General features: G+C 37.9%; 1 protein-coding gene and 1 long non-coding RNA gene across 2 annotated transcripts; both read left to right on the top strand.

Annotated features, from left to right (window-relative positions):
- The first annotated feature begins 790 nt into the window (after positions 1-790).
- Positions 791-1,300, top strand: LOC140140370 (uncharacterized). The gene has a single exon (XM_072162131.1). It carries the CDS (start codon positions 791-793, stop codon positions 1,298-1,300), a length of 510 nt encoding a protein of 169 aa, XP_072018232.1.
- Positions 1,301-3,673: 2,373 nt separating this feature from the next.
- LOC140140903 (uncharacterized) lies at positions 3,674-8,863 on the top strand. Its single transcript, XR_011857331.1, has 4 exons — positions 3,674-3,938; positions 4,802-4,933; positions 6,142-6,203; positions 7,992-8,863. It is a non-coding gene; the product is annotated as an uncharacterized lncRNA (long non-coding RNA).
- The last annotated feature ends 11,210 nt before the right edge of the window (positions 8,864-20,073 follow it).

Below are 20,073 nucleotides of genomic sequence, written 5' to 3'. Positions count from 1 at the left end.
TGTTGTTAAGCAACTTCAGCAGCTTAACTGTAATAAAGCAAGCGGACCTGACAACATACCCTCAAGATTTTTAAGAGATTATGCTTCAGAACTTGGACCCATGCTCCAGTTCATATTCCAACAATCATATGATAGCGGTACACTACCTTCTGACTGGAAAAGAGCACTGGTAACTGGCATTTACAAGAAAGGGAGCAAGTCATCGCCCGAGAACTACCGTCCAGTTAGCCTTACTAGCATAGCCTGCAAACTGATGGAACACATCGTGTTATCACATACTGCAAAACATCTCGCCAAGAACCACATCATTGTCGATGAGCAGCATGGATTCAGGGAAAAAATGTCCTGTGAAACCCAGTTGATCCAGGCTACGCAGGACTGGTCAGAAGTGTTGAATAGAGGAGGGCAGACAGACGTCTTGCTTCTTGACTTTAGCAAGGCGTTCGATAAGGTGCCCCATAAACGTCTTGCATCCAAGCTAACTTACTATGGCATAAGAGGAAAGACACTCAATTGGATTCAGGATTTTCTGGGGGGACGTGAGCAATGTGTTACCATCAATGGCACCCACTCCAAGTGGTCACCGGTAATTTCAGGAGTCCCACAAGGCTCAGTCCTAGGTCCAACCCTCTTTCTTCTGTACATTAATGACATCGTAACCAACATCAACTCAACTCTCCGTCTATTCGCGGATGACAGTATCCTGTATCGTGAAATCCAGAGCACTGAAGACCAAGACACTCTCCAAGATGATTTAAACAAAGTCTTCCAGTGGGCTGACCAGTAGCAGATGAGCTTTAAAGCTACTAAATGCGAGACTCTTACCATCACCCGCAAGACCAAACCACTGAATCACATCTATCAGGTGGACGGTCACAGCATTGTTAAGTCATCGAAGCACAAATATCTTGGAGTTACAATTAACAAACATCTTGACTGGAAGGATCACGTCCTAAACATCACATCTAGTGCCCGTAGCACCCTGGGTGTATTGCGACGGAATTTGTCATCTTGCCCGATACATGTTAAGACCAAGGCTTACCAGGCTCTAGTGCGACCAAAAATGGAATTTGCTTCAGCTGCATGGAACCCGTATTCTTGTGAGCAGGTGAATGCTTTGGAGTCTGTCCAGCGTCAAGCTGCTAGGTTTGTTTATAACAATTACGAGCGAACCGCAAGTGTGACCAGTATGCTACAACGCCTTGAATGGGATTCCCTTGCCACCAGACGACTACTCAACCAGGGCACCATGTTTTTCAAAATCCACCATGGACTTGTGAACATCCCTTCCCGACTGTAGTTATACCATCACTTCGTCTGGGAAGAGCAACCAACACCCTGAGTTACCAACCCATTCAGTCGAGAGTAAACACATACAGATACTCCTTCTTTGTTCGCACCATCCCAATCTGGAACAGACTACCACAACCAGTCATTGCAGCAACAACAGTCAGCCAATTCCAGACCCTGGCACTACCAGCCCTCAGGGATATGGCTACTACACCAACCCACCAATCCTTGTAACCTGTCGGTCTTCGGTTTTTACTTGCACGTTGTAAATTTATGAGCACCTTCTGACACGTATGCACAGCACAATCCTCCTAGGACAAGCCTAGCTTACTGAAGGAGTGAATCAACTCAAGACTCAAGACTGTTGGAGTTGCCTATTGCCAAACCCGCGATTTGGTAGCCCAATTGGACGACTTTTGAAGATTTTCCCCGCGACTTCCAATTTCCTGTCCCATAGAAACCAATGGTTAAGAAAAAATTTGAGCGACTTTTCAACATTGGCTCCTGCGACTTCCGATAGTTTCCTGCCCCATAGAAACCAATGGTAAAGAGAAAAATTGGGCGACTTTTCGATTATTTGACCCGCGATTCGGGCTGAAATCTTTTGGCAACCCTGCCTATAACCACAGAGCATACCTTGAGAGGACACTTGGCTCATTTGCATGGCAGTCGGACTCTCCATTGTATTTGTTGTGTATGGAGAGCAATGGCGACCCTTCATTGTATTTGTTCATTTGTGTATGGAGAGCCCTCGTCCGTTGGATTCACCATTACCTACTTTGTCTGATTTTGCTGGTGATCCCCTGCAGCCGTCATGGTTCCGGACCTAGGACCCCCCTTGTCTGTCTCTCGTCTATATCCCCAAATCCGTCTTGTCTTAACTATGTTGAATCCGCGTCATCTTTTCTCTTCTGAAGCGCCTCGGGATAGGAACTGATGATGGGGTTTCTTATTAATTGTTTGAGTGACACTTTTTTCCTATTTAGTCCAATATCCTCTTTTCAATCTATTTCTCTTCTATTGATTGCGACCCCTCTTGACATTTACATCCTGTCAATAAGGACAATACCCTATTGTCCTCTGGAGTTGTCAATTTGCATATTGCTTCACAGCACTCAGTAGTGAACATGCTCTCTTACAGTAAAGACATAGCTTATAGTTGCTGGTTGCTCTGGGCTTGTCTTGTTTGCTACCTTTCACTTGCCTTCAGTTTTTGTCATGTATTTGGTTTTAAACTACACCATGTAAACTCCTCAACAAAAGTTTGGAAAGTTTTTTCAAGCATCTGTATCCCCAATTATTTGTGACATATTCATATCGTGTTGCATATCACTGGATAGCTACAATACTCCCCTTTACAATGACACCCCATTTGAAACAATAACATTTTTTACGGCTGAGTACATGCCTTGTGATTGTAGTGGGGTCTCAAAATGAATTTGCCAAATTGACCATTATTCTGTGCAGCAAGCAGCAATCCCATAACTTCACAATCTGGGACCTAATGCAATCCTCCAAGATGACACCGCTCGCCCCACATAGCCACGGTAGTCAACGACTACCTACAGAATATGGGAGTAGAGTCAAAATGGCCTGCCATCAGGCCAGACCCGGGGGCCAGACCTCAACCCGATTGAACACTTGTGGGACCAGCTTGATCGTGCTGTGCGTGCCAAAGAAGCCCATAGGCAACCACATTGAATGACCTGCGACGAATCCTTGTGGAAGAATGGAATTCCATCCCACAGTAACGTGTAACCAGGTCGGTGAGCAGCATGAGGACAGGGGGGGTGGGTCATACTTCTCTGGCAATTCCAGGGCAATCCCGACGGCAACACCACGGGAACACGATTTGTTTTATGCGCATGTCTAGCGCATGCGCATTTTGAACAATTAGCGATATGGGCGCACACCACTAAATAATCGTCCCATTGAAATACACGGGAAAATACAAGAAAGTAAGTTTGTTTTTCTACCCCATGTAACAACATTTTTAATATTTTGATCAAATCAACGTCTTAAATAAAGATTAAACTTTTATTTAAATATGATTTTTTGGGACAAGTTGAGACAAGCTTAAAAGATACGAACTCCTGAACAGCGCCATCCCGAATTTCAGCCGACACTCTCGCCTCCTTACCAGTTCCGGCCATGATATTGTTCCGAGGGCCTATTGCCCATGTACATTCGATTCGGAACATTTTCTGAACAGATTTGTAATGTTGAGCTCCTATTCTATCGTTTTTATCAAAACAACCAAGAGTCACTCAAATTTGGTTCCCTTGGGACGCCGATATATTTCGCATAGGCGCTATTTTTTACCGGAACTATGAAGGGTTACACCAAATGCGGAAGGATTTAGTGTAGTGCACTCATATCAGCCGTTAAAAACAGCCTGTGATCTTCAATCAGCTGATCGTAAATAACAATCCCGGAGTTGACCAGCTTCAACACACGGTTACAATCGAATCGTGACAATGGGAATTCAATCTTTACTCCCAAAATTCAAGAATATAGAAAATAAAGTTTCTGCCAGGGTTTCTGCCGCGGATTTGGGCGGTGAAGTACAGGTATTGACGCATCAATTTATGGATCTACACATAAATATTAACGAAGTACACTGCACAACATGGAATTGATCCACGAAAGTAAGTTAAGCTTAAGCTTATTAAATACTATGTAATGTAGATGGTATACCATCTACATGTAGTGAAATTTGTTATGATCATTTTAAATCGGGTGTGGTGCTGAATCCAGTTACAATTTTGTGGATCTTGTGGTTCTGTAATTATGATGTGAAAAGAGTTGAAGCACGCAACATCTTCATAATTGACATATTTCTCAAGAACCACAATTATTTACAATACTATTATTAAGAAATTATTTTAAGTGTGTGACTTGTATTCGTGATGAAGGAAAGGATTAAGGGCTTATTTTTCATTAATCTCCTATTCTAAACCATGAAAATTGTCTTTTTATAGCTGCGTGACCAAAAAAGCATCCTGTACCGTTGATTGGTTTTAATGTTACATTCCTAATGAAGTAAATTTTTAAGAATACATGACAAGCCGTTCCTATGCCAACCTGTCTTTGCGTCAACCTGCACCACATTTTTTGAAGACAACTCGTCACTGACCAGTGACCAACCTGTCCCTTGCTTGCTGGAGGTAATAAAGCTAAGGTAGTTGACTATATATATTGTCAAGGGACAGGTAGACTATATTGTCAAGGGCAGTGGTGTACCGTGTATGGGTCACTTGTCAGAGTGGGCAAAATCCTGGTGTCTTGTAGATTTACCCGGTCACAGGGTAGATTTTCTCAGGCAGAGGTGTAAAATAGGCTGATTTAGCATAATTTTTCAGGTTTTCCTTCATGGTCAAAGCCATGGGGGGGGGGGTGCAGAGTGACCCCTGCCACAGATACGCTACTGGTCAAGGGGTGGGTTGGGATAGGGACAAGTTGTATATCAACCAATTTTTATGTCACTTTTATGCAATTATTGTTCTTACAGGTACCCCGGTATGTCAATGATTTCTGCTAAGCAGTAGATGTGTTGGTTAGGCAAAATGTTACGCCCATAGTTGTTTTTGACGGGGAAGATCGAGCTACAAGCAAAGCAGCACACAAAGGAAGAAAGAAAAGGGTATGTATTAATTCATCATGTATTTACATCTTCATTCTTGGTAATTGAAGTAAAAAAAAATCAATCTGAAAAGATATGTACAATGTATGTGAAAAGCTAACATTCACATATTTTGGGTATAATCGCGAATTTTAGGTTTGGCCACAAATTTTAAGATTTTTCCCAAGATACCCATTTTTAAAGTATTCATTTTCCAAAAAAACCCATAAGTTTTCACAAAATTGAAAGAACCCATGGTGATCTGTAATACAATCCATGCAGAAAAAAGTACCGGTATAGAAAATAGACCATAGCAGAATGGTAAACTGCATATCCGTCAATACATGCTTTTTCCATGGGAAATGAACTTTGCTGCTTGGATGATGTCACGATGAGGTTAGCATTTATTCCGTATTTAAAAGCGTGTACTGACGGATATGCAGTCGACCGCCCTCATCATGCGCATATTTTTTGGGGGGCTTTGGGGGCACCAGCCCCCCGGAGTCAAAGCAGGGGGTGGCCAAATCGAAGGGGGAGCGGAAGAAGAAGGGGCGGCAAAAAAGAATTAGTAAAGAAAAAGGGGCGGAAAATTTGAAAAAATTGTACTATATATTCAAAATGTGTTGCTTTTGGGCGCTAGCTTTTTCAAACGACCGTAAAAAAAATTGGGGCAACCTTTTCGGGCTGCTGAGGAAGGGACGGCAAAATTGAATTTTCTTCAGCCCCCCGGGGTAGGGGCGGCCACGGTACGCCACTGCTCATAGGACTTAATTTTAACGATTTCAACTCTGCGCCGCGTAATTTAATTTTAAAAAAATGCAAATTTGAACTTTTTGTGGAAAATGCACACATTTTGGTAATATTATGGATAAACATGATAAATCACACAAATCAGAATTTTGTGAAATTGATGCATAAAATTTGCTCTAAAAATCATACATTTTTCCGGTGCTTACCAATACAGTGTAGTTCGTAAATACAAATTAGGGCACCAAATCTGTGTGGGTACTTGTACTGTCTGTGTAATCATTGGGAATTTCAATATTTCTCTGTTTGTGTTTGCTTGTTTTTTTACACCCAAGTACTAGATTTTCCTTGGGTAAAGCTCAACCTCACTTTTGTGAAATTAATCAACTAGAGGAGTTTATGCATGCATCTAATGTATTATGTACCTCAATTTTCCTCAAATTTTGATATCTAAATTTGCATTTCTTTCTTCATGTCATCAGGAGAAAAAGACAGGAGAAGGCTAGAGCCCTGCACCACCATGCCACACAAAATGAGTTTGCAAGTAAGTCTATGATGTATGACATGTACATTGTATGCGAGGGGTATCCAAAAGTTTTGACATCACCCAGAAGTGAAAGAGCTATTTTGATGAAATTATGTCAGTGTAATCACTGGTCCTTATGTACATTATGGTTCAGAAATGGTCTCATAAGTATAAGTTTACTTTCTATCCAGATGGCACTAGGTGGGCAGTAGCTATAGGCGCATAACCTGCAAGATGGTGAAAATTGAGGAACGTAGTGTGATTAAGGTTCCTGCATTTGAAGGGTTAGGCCTACAATGCTCATAAAATCTATGATGAAATGAAAGCTATCTACGGTGATGATTGCCCATCATATTGCACTGTTGCTTTTTGAAAAAGGAATTTCCAAACTGGCCACATGTCCCTCACAGATTAGCCAAGAAGTGGGCGTCCATCACTTATGGATGGCGCGCCACAGTGAAGAAACTCAAGAAAGTGGAGGATCTTATCATGAAAAGGTAATGCGCCTACTGCCCATCTAAGCGCCACCTGGAAAGAAAGTAAACATACTTATGAGACCATTTTTGAACCATGTACATAAGGACCAAAATTTCATCAATATAGCTCTTTCACTTCTGGGTGATGTCAAAACTTTGGATACCCCTCGTATATACACATGTATCATACAGTAAAATCGATTAAGGAACCGTTCACAAACACTTGTTGGGGGCCCTGATGCAAAAAAAAAAATTTCATCGTGAAAATTTTTCGGGCCCCCTTTTTCAGATCTCAAAAATTTCAGGGCCCCCTTTTTGACATGAAAATTATGGGTCAACCCCATATACTCAATTTTCCCGGGAAAATTTGTGGTCAATTTTTCAGAGCCCCTCTCCCCCTAGAAGGGTCAAAACTTTTAAGAGCCCCCCTTTTTGCATCAGCCCCCCCCCCCCAACAAGTGTTTGTGAACAGTCCCTAATGTAGATCCATGATCATCCACCATGAATGGGCTGCAGTTTCAGCAAAGTTAGTTTTTGAATAGAAAGGAATTTGCCATGTACATTGTATTTTAGCCACTGATTTTTAGTTTACTACACATACTTAGGGACACAAACTCATTAAATAATCCAACCCAAAAACCTGCTGTATTGCTAACATTACAACCCTTTTGTAGTGAGCAGCCTTGTGACTGCAGGGTTAAGGATGTTGTGAAAAACCTGCATTATATTTAAATACAATTTTAAATCATCCTTTTTTTGATTTAAAATGCTAAATATGTAATTGTCCCATGCCAAGTAACTGTGATTTGGTAGGCAAATGTACATTGTATTTATTACGGCAAACCCTTGCTCATTCATTTGTGATTAAGCCAGTCTCCAGGAAGAGACTATAGTTTCAGTCACAGTTTTGGTCACCTTACACCTTCAAATGTGCTCAAAATTTACACTGATGTAAAAAAAAAAAGATTTCTTTAATTTAACTTCATATGAGGAAAGTAGTTGTGAATTTGTTGATAATTTATTTTTTTTTTTTTTTCTCTTGTGGCTGTGGTGTACACCTCACACCTTTGTGCGGAGAATATCAGTGGAAGTTGGAGCTACATGTAAGAAAGCGTGAGTACCGGTACCTCAAACTGCTTTGAAATGAATTTGAAATGTTGTCGCTAACAGTGGCATTTTCATAATCACTTGCACCATTTTGCCAATGTTTGCCACCAGCAGTAATTTGTCTCCCAGAATATCATTGTATCCCACGTATCATTTTCAATTTGCAGTAAAAACTTGTTCGATGTGAAATAATATTTTATTCTATTTCTTTTTTAATTTATAGGTTGGTGTGTGTGGTAAGGCAAAATATTGACCAAGCCCTGGAAACTGATAACTCAGGCAACTGGTAGTCAGGAACCATATTTGAGATCGAAAAGTTGCAATAAACAGTCCTCTGCGAGTCTGTGTACTGGTGTACTACTGTGCCATTTGTGGCAACAAGCAATCGACAAGTAACTTTTCGATTTTACATTCCAATTTAGAAATTAAATCTAAGCAGTGGACTGTGGCAACAAGTGTTTTAGGATTAATATTATGAAGCTCAGTTACACTACCTGATTCATATTGGGCTGCCTGCACAGGTACACCATCGCTGAGGTAGTTGGAGGTACATGTACTTGGCTGGTACTGTGCAGTACCAGTTTAGAACCAGTGCAGTACCAATGCTGGTGGATCCTGTGCAGTGGCATAATTGGTACTTACTTTGTGTGTACCAGTCTGCAGATGGCCAAAATAGGAATCTTGTAGTGATAGATTGGATAGACAGCTGAGAACATCATGCTTGTAAGCTTTTAGGCTTTGGGTTGAGCCTTTTGTTTGAGCCTGGCCCTATCAGGGCCCGAGCTTGCGTCTGCCGGACCGACTGGTTAAATAAACCTGCAGGGGGTCACTCCCATTGTGGCCTGTACACCTCCCGCGATAATCAACTTTTAAAATGCACCTTAAACAAGGATTTAACCCTTGGCTAAAATGATACCCTAAACAGATATCACACGCCTGTTTTCACACCCTAAACATATACAGGGATTTTGTTCCTTGCATAAAATTTCATACCCTAAATTTCATTTCCACGTATTAGCAATTGCAATTTTGCTACCCTTTTTCCAATTTTTCATGTTTTTAACACCTTAAACACGATACACACGTATCGTGCCTACCTACCAAAAAACTACCCTTTTACGCATTTTTATTATCGCCGATGGTGTACATGCCACAATGGGAGTGACCCCCTGGGAAATAAACAAATTTGTTCTTGGTTAAAAAACACAAGAGCAGTCATATCATGATTTAACCTAAGTAGTCCTCCATCCCCAATTAGTGCCCCACACTGAACTCTTTTTGACTCAAAGGTGCAACTAACCCCATTCGCCCATACACTCAATTTATTTCTGTTATGTTCTCAGAATCTTCCTTCCTATACTTTGTACAGAGTTAAAGAGTCCAATATAATCAACACTTGGACTCAAAACTTGGACTTTGTTGGATAGGCTCACTTTCCCCCAAAAAATTGTTTTCCACAATTTTTTGACCAAAACTCATTTTTGACCAAAAGTCACATTTTGACCAAAACCACATTTTTTAACAAAAATCTCATTTTTACTAAAAGTCATGTTTTTGACCAAAAAGATTCTGAAAACATAATGATAAAATTGGATGTTTTTCACCCAATACAAAATTTATTGGTCTCGCTATGAGTTAAAAATATTGGACTTGACTTCGTCTCGTCCAATATTTTAAAACTCATAGCTCGACTAATAAATTTATGTATTGAGTTCAAACCATCAATTTTATATCATTATTGTCAGGGAAATGCAAGTATTTTGAAACACTCCCAGCTAACTCAGTCATGTGGCAATATATGGCCTTGCGATCAGCAAACTGAGCTAGTTCTTCATGAAATGAAGATTTTGAATTATGATCACCATGAACACAAGCTATTGCCAAAAAAATGGGGAAAAATGCAATGGACATTAAAGATGAGAGAAGAATGACTACAATCTCAAGACTTAGTAGAACCATGCTATATAAAAATAACATTTTATTAAACCTCTTTACATGGTATCTGAAGAATTACTTTACATTATTGAAGGCAAATTTGGTAACTTTTAACACAATCACTGGCAGATGATGTTAACAATCATGACTTTGTATGTGTAAAATGAAAAAGAATAATAAATTAAAAGCATAATCATTTGCTTTGCTTGAATTTATTTCAGTGTTGCATTTGAGTAGGAATAGAAATACATGCAAGATGGGTAAATATCATATAAACAATGGTATCAGACTCCGCATAGTTCAGTGGCAGAGAAGATGGTTTGCCATTGTTTTCTTTGTTGATTATTGCTGTATGGAAGTATGGTTGGTTGACAACCTTGCAAAATTTGAAAATTCCAGTCAAGAGATGCATAATTTGACCTACTTGGGGCTTTCATTCAAGTTTTATGTGTTTGAGCCAAAAAGGACCAAGGTTAAATGTTACGCACCATCAATGATCAAATAGAAGTAATCAGTGGCATAGCATAGGTCATCATATTGGGGGGGGGGGGAATTAAAGCATCTGTGTCTGATTGACAGGCCTCGAATTAAGGGCAAGTTGTTAATTGCCTTGGATTTTCACTCAACAGGCAAGGCAGCACGGCAGTTTGTAATATTTCAAGAGGGCATCATGGCAACTGTTGAAAATTTGAGAAGGGTGCCAAGGCAATTTCTCAAAAGTGAAGAAAACACACACAAACATAGATAGATGATTTTATTATGAAGGGGCAGGGCTGGGCCGGGCACCGACGGCAACTTCATTAGAGGGCACGACAAGTGACTGCCTTGGATAAAGGACATATTTTGAGGGCATTATGGCAGTGGGGATGGGCACCCACGGCAAAATGCTGTGGGTGCCGTGGGTTAACTCGAGGGTTGCTGATTGAGGGGGCACAATCCATTTTCCGGCAATTTTCCAATTGGATTTTCTAAACTTTGCAATCGCTTGGGGGGGGGGCATGTGCCCCGTGCCCTATGATGCTACATGGTTGCAACATGGATTCACTGTGATCATATGCTCCAAGAGCACCATCACAATTACTACATAGCTGGACATTTTTACTAGGTTTTTATTTTTGCAGGTGGTACTACACCCTTGATAAATTTGTGACTATAAATAATAATACACTGGTAACAAAAGTTATGTATATTATAGGGGCAAGGAATCCAGATACTATACTGGAATTTCAGTGACTCAAGACAAGTGATACGTTATTTATGATAAGAAAAGAGGTACCGCTAGAATGTATACCCCATTTATATAATGAACCACCTGTCTTGAATCACTGAAATTGCAGTGAAGTAATTGGATTCCTTGCCTCTATAATATACATAACTTTTATTACCAGTGTGTAGTTATTTTTTGAGAAAAATGCAAAATTAGTCACAAAATTTATCAGGGGGTGTAGTACGTACCACCTTAAAGAGGAAGCCCTGCCAGAGTAGTTCTTCTGGGTGAATCAAACCTCCAGGGAGTGAAATGTCTTTGATCATGTTAAGAAAATATTGCCAAACAAATGACCCTGGCATAGTATAAATATGCATTAGTTTTAGTCACTTGTAAATTGTCACTAACTAATTTGATAACCAGGCAGGTTTGGTTTATCCCAGAAGGCCTGCTCTGGCTGGGTTTCCTCTTTAATTTCAGAATGGTAAATTTTATAGCTTGCAAAAATATTTTTGACCCATATGTTGTAATAATCGGAACTGTGAATGCAAGAAATTATACACTATACACCTATTGAGGTGCAATTTTCAAATTGTTATCCAGACCATATGGGTCAATTTTCAACATTTAAAAAAAAAAAATTGGCAGATGCTTTAAGGGGGTACTACACCCATGTGGTAAATTTGTGACTATTTTTGCATTTTTCTCAAAAAATAATAACACACTGGTAACAAAAGTTATGTATATTAATGGGGCAAGGAATCCAATTACTACACTGAAATTTCAGTGACTCAAGACAAGCAGTTTAGTTTATGATAGGAAACGAGGTACATCCTAGTGGTACCTTATTTCTTATCATAAATAACAAACTGCTTGTCTTGGGTCACTGAAATTCCAGTGTAGTAATTGGATTCCTTGCCCTATAATATACATAATTACTTTTGTTATCACTGTGTTATTAGTTTGTGAGAAAATGCAAAATAGACACAAATTTATCGAGGGGTGTAAACCCCTAATACTACGCAACATCATACTCTATTCTGATCATTTTTGTTGTGCCATTATATATTAAATTTTCTGACTGCACAGCTCTTTCAAAGACCCTGTATCATATCAATGTCCTGTATTATAATCTTGGCAGGCAGTTGGTGCATTATTCAGTTGTTTATGTAATTATTGGAGTAATTCTGGAGCTCTTTACCATAGTTTTGTTCTCCAGGAGCACAATCATTTCCGTAAATATTTTTGTTCACAAATAATTATTGTGCAGATCTAACCTTTAGTTTATTATTGGAGTTCATCAAACAGTGAAACAGTGCAATGTCTCATAAATTAGTCGCAAAGTTAGCCAGACTTTGACATAATGCCATTAACTACTAACAATTAAGTATTTCATTCAACTCTGCTGATTTTTTTCCCCAACTGCTGAATGCTGGTACTTAAATCCAAACGACTAATCATGTTATAGTGCTATGTGAGAAGTTTGCGACAAATCCGTAGGTTGAAAAATCCATTGAGCTCCATTGAATAACCACCAAGAATAGTTCCCGCTGTTGATTCAAAAATCAATGGTTTCCTATGTCCATGGTATAGCCATCACAAGGTCCATTTTCCAAACCATCATGCATGCTTCCTGTAAAAAACAGATAATTTTACATGACATAAAAATTAAAAAGAAAAGCTTTTTACATGTACTTGCTTTAAATAGCCTCTGGATGACCAATTAAGTTGAGATAATACATTATCATCTTGACATTATTACTATTATCTCCATAATATTTAACTTCAAAAATATAAATTGAGATAATTTATCATAAGAGCTATTTATCATCACCACATATTTATCTTGAGATTATTTTATAGAATTTATTAGTTCCAGAAAAAGGTTTTGAGATGATGTATTCTCTTGAGATAATTTGTTATCTTGAGATTTATTAATAAAACTTATCTCGAGATAATTTCTTGAGACACTTATTTCCAGATAAAAGATAACAAATTAGAGTCTTGAAATAATAAATTATTTTGAGATAAGTCATCTTATAACTTATTATTTCAAGATAATTTATCTCAAGATTATCTCAACATATTGATCTCCAGATAAAAAAGATTTAGAGATAATGTATTTTTTCGAGTGACTTATCAATTATCTCAAGATAATTTATCAGCATGAGATATTTATCTCTGGACAAAAAGATATATAACGTATTAGCAATTGCAATTTTGCTACCCTTTTTTCCAATTTTTCATGTTTTTAACACCTTAAACACGATACACACGTATCGTGCCTACCCACGAAAAACTACCCTTTTTACGCATTTTTATTATCGCCGATGGTGTACATGCCACAATGGGAGTGACCCCCCTGGGAAATAAACAAATTTGTTCTTGGTTAAAAAAACACAAGAGCAGTCATATCATGATTTAACCTAAGTAGTCCTCCATCCCCCAATTAGTGCCCCACACTGAACTCTTTTGACTCAAAGGTGCAACTTAACTAACCCCATTCGCCCATACACTCAATTTATTTCTGTTATGTTCTCAGAATCTTCCTTCCTATACTTTGTACAGAGTTAAAGAGTCCAATATAATCAACACTTGGACTCAAAACTTGGACTTTGTTGGATAGGCTCACTTTCCCCCAAAAATTGTTTTCCACAATTTTTTGACCAAAACTCATTTTTGACCAAAAGTCACATTTTGACCAAAAACCACATTTTTTAACAAAAATCTCATTTTTTACTAAAAGTCATGTTTTTGACCAAAAAAGATTCTGAAAACATAATGATAAAATTGGATGTTTTTTCACCCAATACAAAATTTATTGGTCTCGCTATGAGTTAAAAAATATTGGACTTGACTTCGTCTCGTCCAATATTTTAAAACTCATAGCTCGACCAATAAATTTGCGTATTGGGTTCAAACCATCCAATTTTATATCATTATTGTCAGGGAAATGCAAGTATTTTGAAACACTCCCAGCTAACTCAGTCATGTGGCAATATATGGCCTTGCGATCAGCAAACTGAGCTAGTTCTTCATGAAATGAAGATTTTGAATTATGATCACCATGAACACAAGCTATTGCCAAAAAATGGGGAAAAATGCAAATGGACATTAAAGATGAGAGAAGAATGACTACAATCTCAAGACTTAGTAGAACCATGCTATATAAAAATAACATTTTATTAAACCTCTTTACATGGTATCTGAAGAATTACTTTACATTATTGAAGGCAAATTTGGTAACTTTTAACACAATCACTGGCAGATGATGTTAACAATCATGACTTTGTATGTGTAAAATGAAAAGAATAATAAATTAAAAGCATAATCATTTGCTTTGCTTGAATTTATTTCAGTGTTGCATTTGAGTAGGAATAGAAATACATGCAAGATGGGTAAATATCATATAAACAATGGTATCAGACTCCGCATAGTTCAGTGGCAGAGAAGATGGTTTGCCATTGTTTTCTTTGTTGATTATTGCTGTATGGAAGTATGGTTGGTTGACAACCTTGCAAAATTTGAAAATTCCAGTCAAGAGATGCATAATTTGACCTACTTGGGGCTTTCATTCAAGTTTTATGTGTTTGAGCCAAAAAGGACCAAGGTTAAATGTTACGCACCATCAATGATCAAATAGAAGTAATCAGTGGCATAGCATAGGTCATCATATTGGGGGGTAATTAAAGCATCTGTGTCTGATTGACAGGCCTCGAATTAAGGGCAAGTTGTTAATTGCCTTGGATTTTCACTCAACAGGCAAGGCAGCACGGCAGTTTGTAATATTTCAAGAGGGCATCATGGCAACTGTTGAAAATTTGAGAAGGGTGCCAAGGCAATTTCTCAAAAGTGAAGAAAACACACACAAACATAGATAGATGATTTTATTATGAAGGGGCAGGGCTGGGCCGGGGCACCGACGGCAACTTCATTAGAGGGCACGGCAAGTGACTGCCTTGGATAAAGGACATATTTTGAGGGCATTATGGCAGTGGGGATGGGCACCCACGGCAAAATGCTGTGGGTGCCGTGGGTTAACTCGAGGGTTGCTGATTGAGGGGGCACAATCCATTTTCCGGCAATTTTCCAATTGGATTTTCTAAACTTTGCAATCGATGGGGGGGGGGGGCATGTGCCCCGTGCCCTATGATGCTACATGGTTGCAACATGGATTCACTGTGATCATATGCTCCAAGAGCACCATCACAATTACTACATAGCTGGACATTTTTACTAGGTTTTTATTTTTTGCAGGTGGTACTACACCCCTTGATAAATTTGTGACTATAAATAATAATACACTGGTAACAAAAGTTATGTATATTATAGGGGCAAGGAATCCAGATACTATACTGGAATTTCAGTGACTCAAGACAAGTGATACGTTATTTATGATAAGAAAAGAGGTACCGCTAGAATGTATAACCCATTTATATAATGAACCACCTGTCTTGAATCACTGAAATTGCAGTGAAGTAATTGGATTCCTTGCCTCTATAATATACATAACTTTTATTACCAGTGTGTAGTTATTTTTGAGAAAAATGCAAAATTAGTCACAAAATTTATCAGGGGTGTAGTAATACTCACCTATAAAGAGGAAGCCCTGCCAGAGTAGTTCTTCTGGGTGAATCAAACCTCCAGGGAGTGAAATGTCTTTGATCATGTTAAGAAAATATTGCCAAACAAATGACCCTGGCATAGTATAAATATGCATTAGTTTTAGTCACTTGTAAATTGTCACTAACTAATTTGATAACCAGGCAGGTTTGGTTTATCCCAGAAGGCCTGCTCTGGCTGGGTTTCCTCTTTAATTTCAGAATGGTAAATTTTATAGCTTGCAAAAATATTTTTGACCCATATGTTGTAATAATCGGAACTGTGAATGCAAGAAATTATACACTATACACCTATTGAGGTGCAATTTTCAAATTGTTATCCAGACCATATGGGTCAATTTTCAACATTTAAAAAAAAAAAATTGGCAGATGCTTTAAGGGGTACTACACCATGTGGTAAATTGTGACTATTTTTGCATTTTCTCAAAAATAATAACACACTGGTAACAAAAGTTATGTATATTAATGGGGCAAGGAATCCAATTACTACACTGAAATTTCAGTGACTCAAGACAAGCAGTTTAGTTTATGATAGGAAACGAGGTACATCCTAGTGGTACCTTATTTCTTATCATAAATAACAAACTGCTTGTCTTGGGTCACTGAAATTCCAGTGTAGTAATTGGATTCCTTGCCCTATAATATACATAATTACTTTTGTTATCACTGTGTTATTAGTTTGTGAGAAAATGCAAAAATAGACACAAATTTATCGAGGGTGTAGTACCCCTTAATACCACGCAACATCATACTCTATTCTGATCATTTTTGTTGTGCCATTATATATTAAATTTTCTGACTGCACAGCTCTTTCAAAGACCCTGTATCATATCAATGTCCTGTATTATAATCTTGGCAGGCAGTTGGTGCATTATTCAGTTGTTTATGTAATTATATTGGAGTAATTCTGGAGCTCTTTACCATAGTTTTGTTCTCCAGGAGCACAATCATTTCCGTAAATATTTTTGTTCACAAATAATTATTGTGCAGATCTAACCTTTAGTTTATTATTGGAGTTCATCAAACAGTGAAACAGTGCAATGTCTCATAAATTAGTCGCAAAGTTAGCCAGACTTTGACATAATGCCATTAACTACTAACAATTAAGTATTTCATTCAACTCTGCTGATTTTTTTCCCCAACTGCTGAATGCTGGTACTTAAATCCAAACGACTAATCATGTTATAGTGCTATGTGAGAAGTTTGCGACAAATCCGTAGGTTGAAAAATCCATTGAGCTCCATTGAATAACCACCAAGAATAGTTCCCGCTGTTGATTCAAAAATCAATGGTTTCCTATGTCCATGGTATAGCCATCACAAGGTCCATTTTCCAAACCATCATGCATGCTTCCTGTAAAAAACAGATAATTTTACATGACATAAAAATTAAAAAGAAAAGCTTTTTACATGTACTTGCTTTAAATAGCCTCTGGATGACCAATTAAGTTGAGATAATACATTATCATCTTGACATTATTACTATTATCTCCATAATATTTAACTTCAAAAATATAAATTGAGATAATTTATCATAAGAGCTATTTATCATCACCACATATTTATCTTGAGATTATTTTATAGAATTTATTAGTTCCAGAAAAAGGTTTTGAGATGATGTATTCTCTTGAGATAATTTGTTATCTTGAGATTTATTAATAAAACTTATCTCGAGATAATTTCTTGAGACACTTATTTCCAGATAAAAGATAACAAATTAGAGTCTTGAAATAATAAATTATTTTGAGATAAGTCATCTTATAACTTATTATTTCAAGATAATTTATCTCAAGATTATCTCAACATATTGATCTCCAGATAAAAAAGATTTAGAGATAATGTATTTTTTCGAGTGACTTATCAATTATCTCAAGATAATTTATCAGCATGAGATATTTATCTCTGGACAAAAAGATATATAGAGAGAAGTTTTTATGGAGATATTTATCTTGAGATATGGTAATTCATTATTTCCATTTATCTAAAGATAATTGTCTCAGGTTAATGGATTATCTCAGAATGATTAATTATCTCAGGATAATTGATTATCTCAGGGTAAATTAATCATCTAGAGATTATCAAGATAATTTACTATCAAGATAATTTATGATCTCCAGATAAATAACATCTTGAGATAATGTATTTTTCGAGATAATTTATTATCATGACAAGATTATTTATTATCTCAAGATATTTATCTTCGCAGGATTTATCTCTGGACAAAAAGATTATGGAGATATTTATCTTGAGATAATTTATTATTTCCATATATTTATCTTGAGATAATTGTCTCAAGGTAATTTATTATCTCAGGGTAATTGATCATCTGAAGATAATTGATTATCTCAAGATAATGATCTCCAGATAATTTATTATTTACTATCAAGGGTATACGGCCGGGGGGGGGGCACATCAACAAAATTTGGTGGGTATGTTCCCCCGGAATTTTGAGGTGGTGGGTCTTTGGGAGCTGCCCCGGTAAAAGGGGGTCTTTTGGAGCTGCAAACAAGCAAAATGGGGACTTTCGGAGCTGCGAACAGTCAAAATCAAGGGTCTTGCTTTGCTTTCTGGCTGAAAATTGCCTGACAAAACCTTCTACAGCTGAAATTATCAAAATCATGGCATGGGTCTTTCGGAGCTCTAGTTTGGTCACTTATAGGGGTCTTTCAGAGCTGCAAAATCCAAAATGGGGGGGTCTTTCCGGGGAACATACTTGTATGGTCATTTGTGTTAAGTGCCCCCCCCCCAGCACCCAGCCCCAGGGTTACAGTTTGATCAAGGTGTCCATTTCACTAAGCTTTAGTTTACGAAGCTTCGTAAGTCTCAAAATTAATCGTAACTTGTGACGAGTCGTGAGGCCTAAGTTGCATTTCACTAAACTTACTTACGAACAGTATCCTATCTAGTTTTGGGTATTCGTAACTTTACGAACGTGAACGCGTCGAACGGTAAATGAGTTACGTCAAGGCCAGGGTTAAAAGTTTAGTGAAATTACAATTACGGCAATTACCATGCCTGATGGCCAGGGTCAGCATGGTCAGGGTTACACAGTTTACAGTGACAGTTTATAATTATTAAATAGATCATGAGATGGATAATTATTGTGGACTAGAGACACATCATGCACTGATCAGTGTGCTCGCTCGCAATATAAATTATAAGCTTTCTGCATATCAGTGCAGTGGCAGTGTCCGTGACCCTACCGTACGAAAACAGTGAGCTCGAGAAAGCGACTCAGTGAAATTACTATACCAATTTAAATTTTAATACTCCGCACACTCACCATCAAGTATAATATGCTCAGGTTGTCATCACGTTTGTAAACAGAGCTATTAGCTTGTTGTAAACAGAAGAGCTGACTTCTCCATACCCGGGTCCATACCATGCAGATGCAGATGCTTCGTACCAAGGGGGTGACACTAAATTCACGGTTGTTCTATTAGCAACGCAAAATCTATGAAAAATTCAGCTGGTTTACTAGCTAGAAAGTGAGGCCAGTTATCGATCCGTTATAGCTCGTTATGAATAATTCATGTTCGACCCCTTGGATCATGTTAATTGAGTTTGGCAAATAACAACGTTGTTAGTTTTGCGAACTTTGCCTGTTCAATGAGAGTATAGCACGCCCCCAATACATCTGGGCGCAAACCAGGCGAAAACGATCCAGTTTAATGAAATGGCGGACGGGTATTCCCATCAGGCACCAGTGATATGTTTTTCAAAGAAAGTCTACTAATTTGATATGAAATGACATTTTGCAGTAGCAAAGTCAAAATTAGGACTTGCTGTCAATAATATGAAGGAAATATGTGACAGAGGCAAGGTGGGAAATACAAGTAGTATTTAAGTTATAATAACCTTTGATACCCGACCTGACCTTCCATCATGGCGCCATGATTCGTTTTATGTATTTCTATTATGCTCTCAAGTCAAATAAAATACCAATCTGCGCTGAGCAGACAATGTTACTTGGCTCCCAGCATGAATTATTGATTTTATACGGGAGGTAAAGAAATGCACAGTGTATGTGCATGATGTGCAAGCATAATCCAAATATTTACGGTAAATCTGAATAGTGGTCACATGGTGACATATCATGTGTTCTGGAAAACACGTGGCAACATTTTAAGATTTCAGGCTTGTTTACTAGTTAATTGCCATTTGTACTCTTTATTATTTATCTTTGTTAATTAACATATATTTTAAATGCTGATAAATCATGGTTGGCTGCCCATGATATCTGTTAAATTCAATGTTTTATGAATATAATTCTACCACGCAGAGGGGGTCACGCAGCAGAATTTCACATCACCTGACTTAGCTAGATTTCGAAGCTCTGCTCTTCAAATTCATGTAACTTTCAAAGTTTATACATTTAATATATTTAATAAGATACTAATTTTTGTTATAACCAACTGGTACACGAAATATACTAGCTTATTACCTATACAGAAAGGTGATTATCAGCCTTCACTCAGCAAATTGACATGCCCGGCATATATGCAGCCATTCTCCGTCTGGATAACATGACTGTCGCCCTCA

Source organism: Amphiura filiformis, chromosome 19 (assembly GCF_039555335.1).
Source record: "Amphiura filiformis chromosome 19, Afil_fr2py, whole genome shotgun sequence".
Classification (NCBI taxonomy): domain Eukaryota; kingdom Metazoa; phylum Echinodermata; class Ophiuroidea; order Amphilepidida; family Amphiuridae; genus Amphiura; species Amphiura filiformis.
This window is presented reverse-complemented; position numbering and strand designations above follow the sequence as displayed.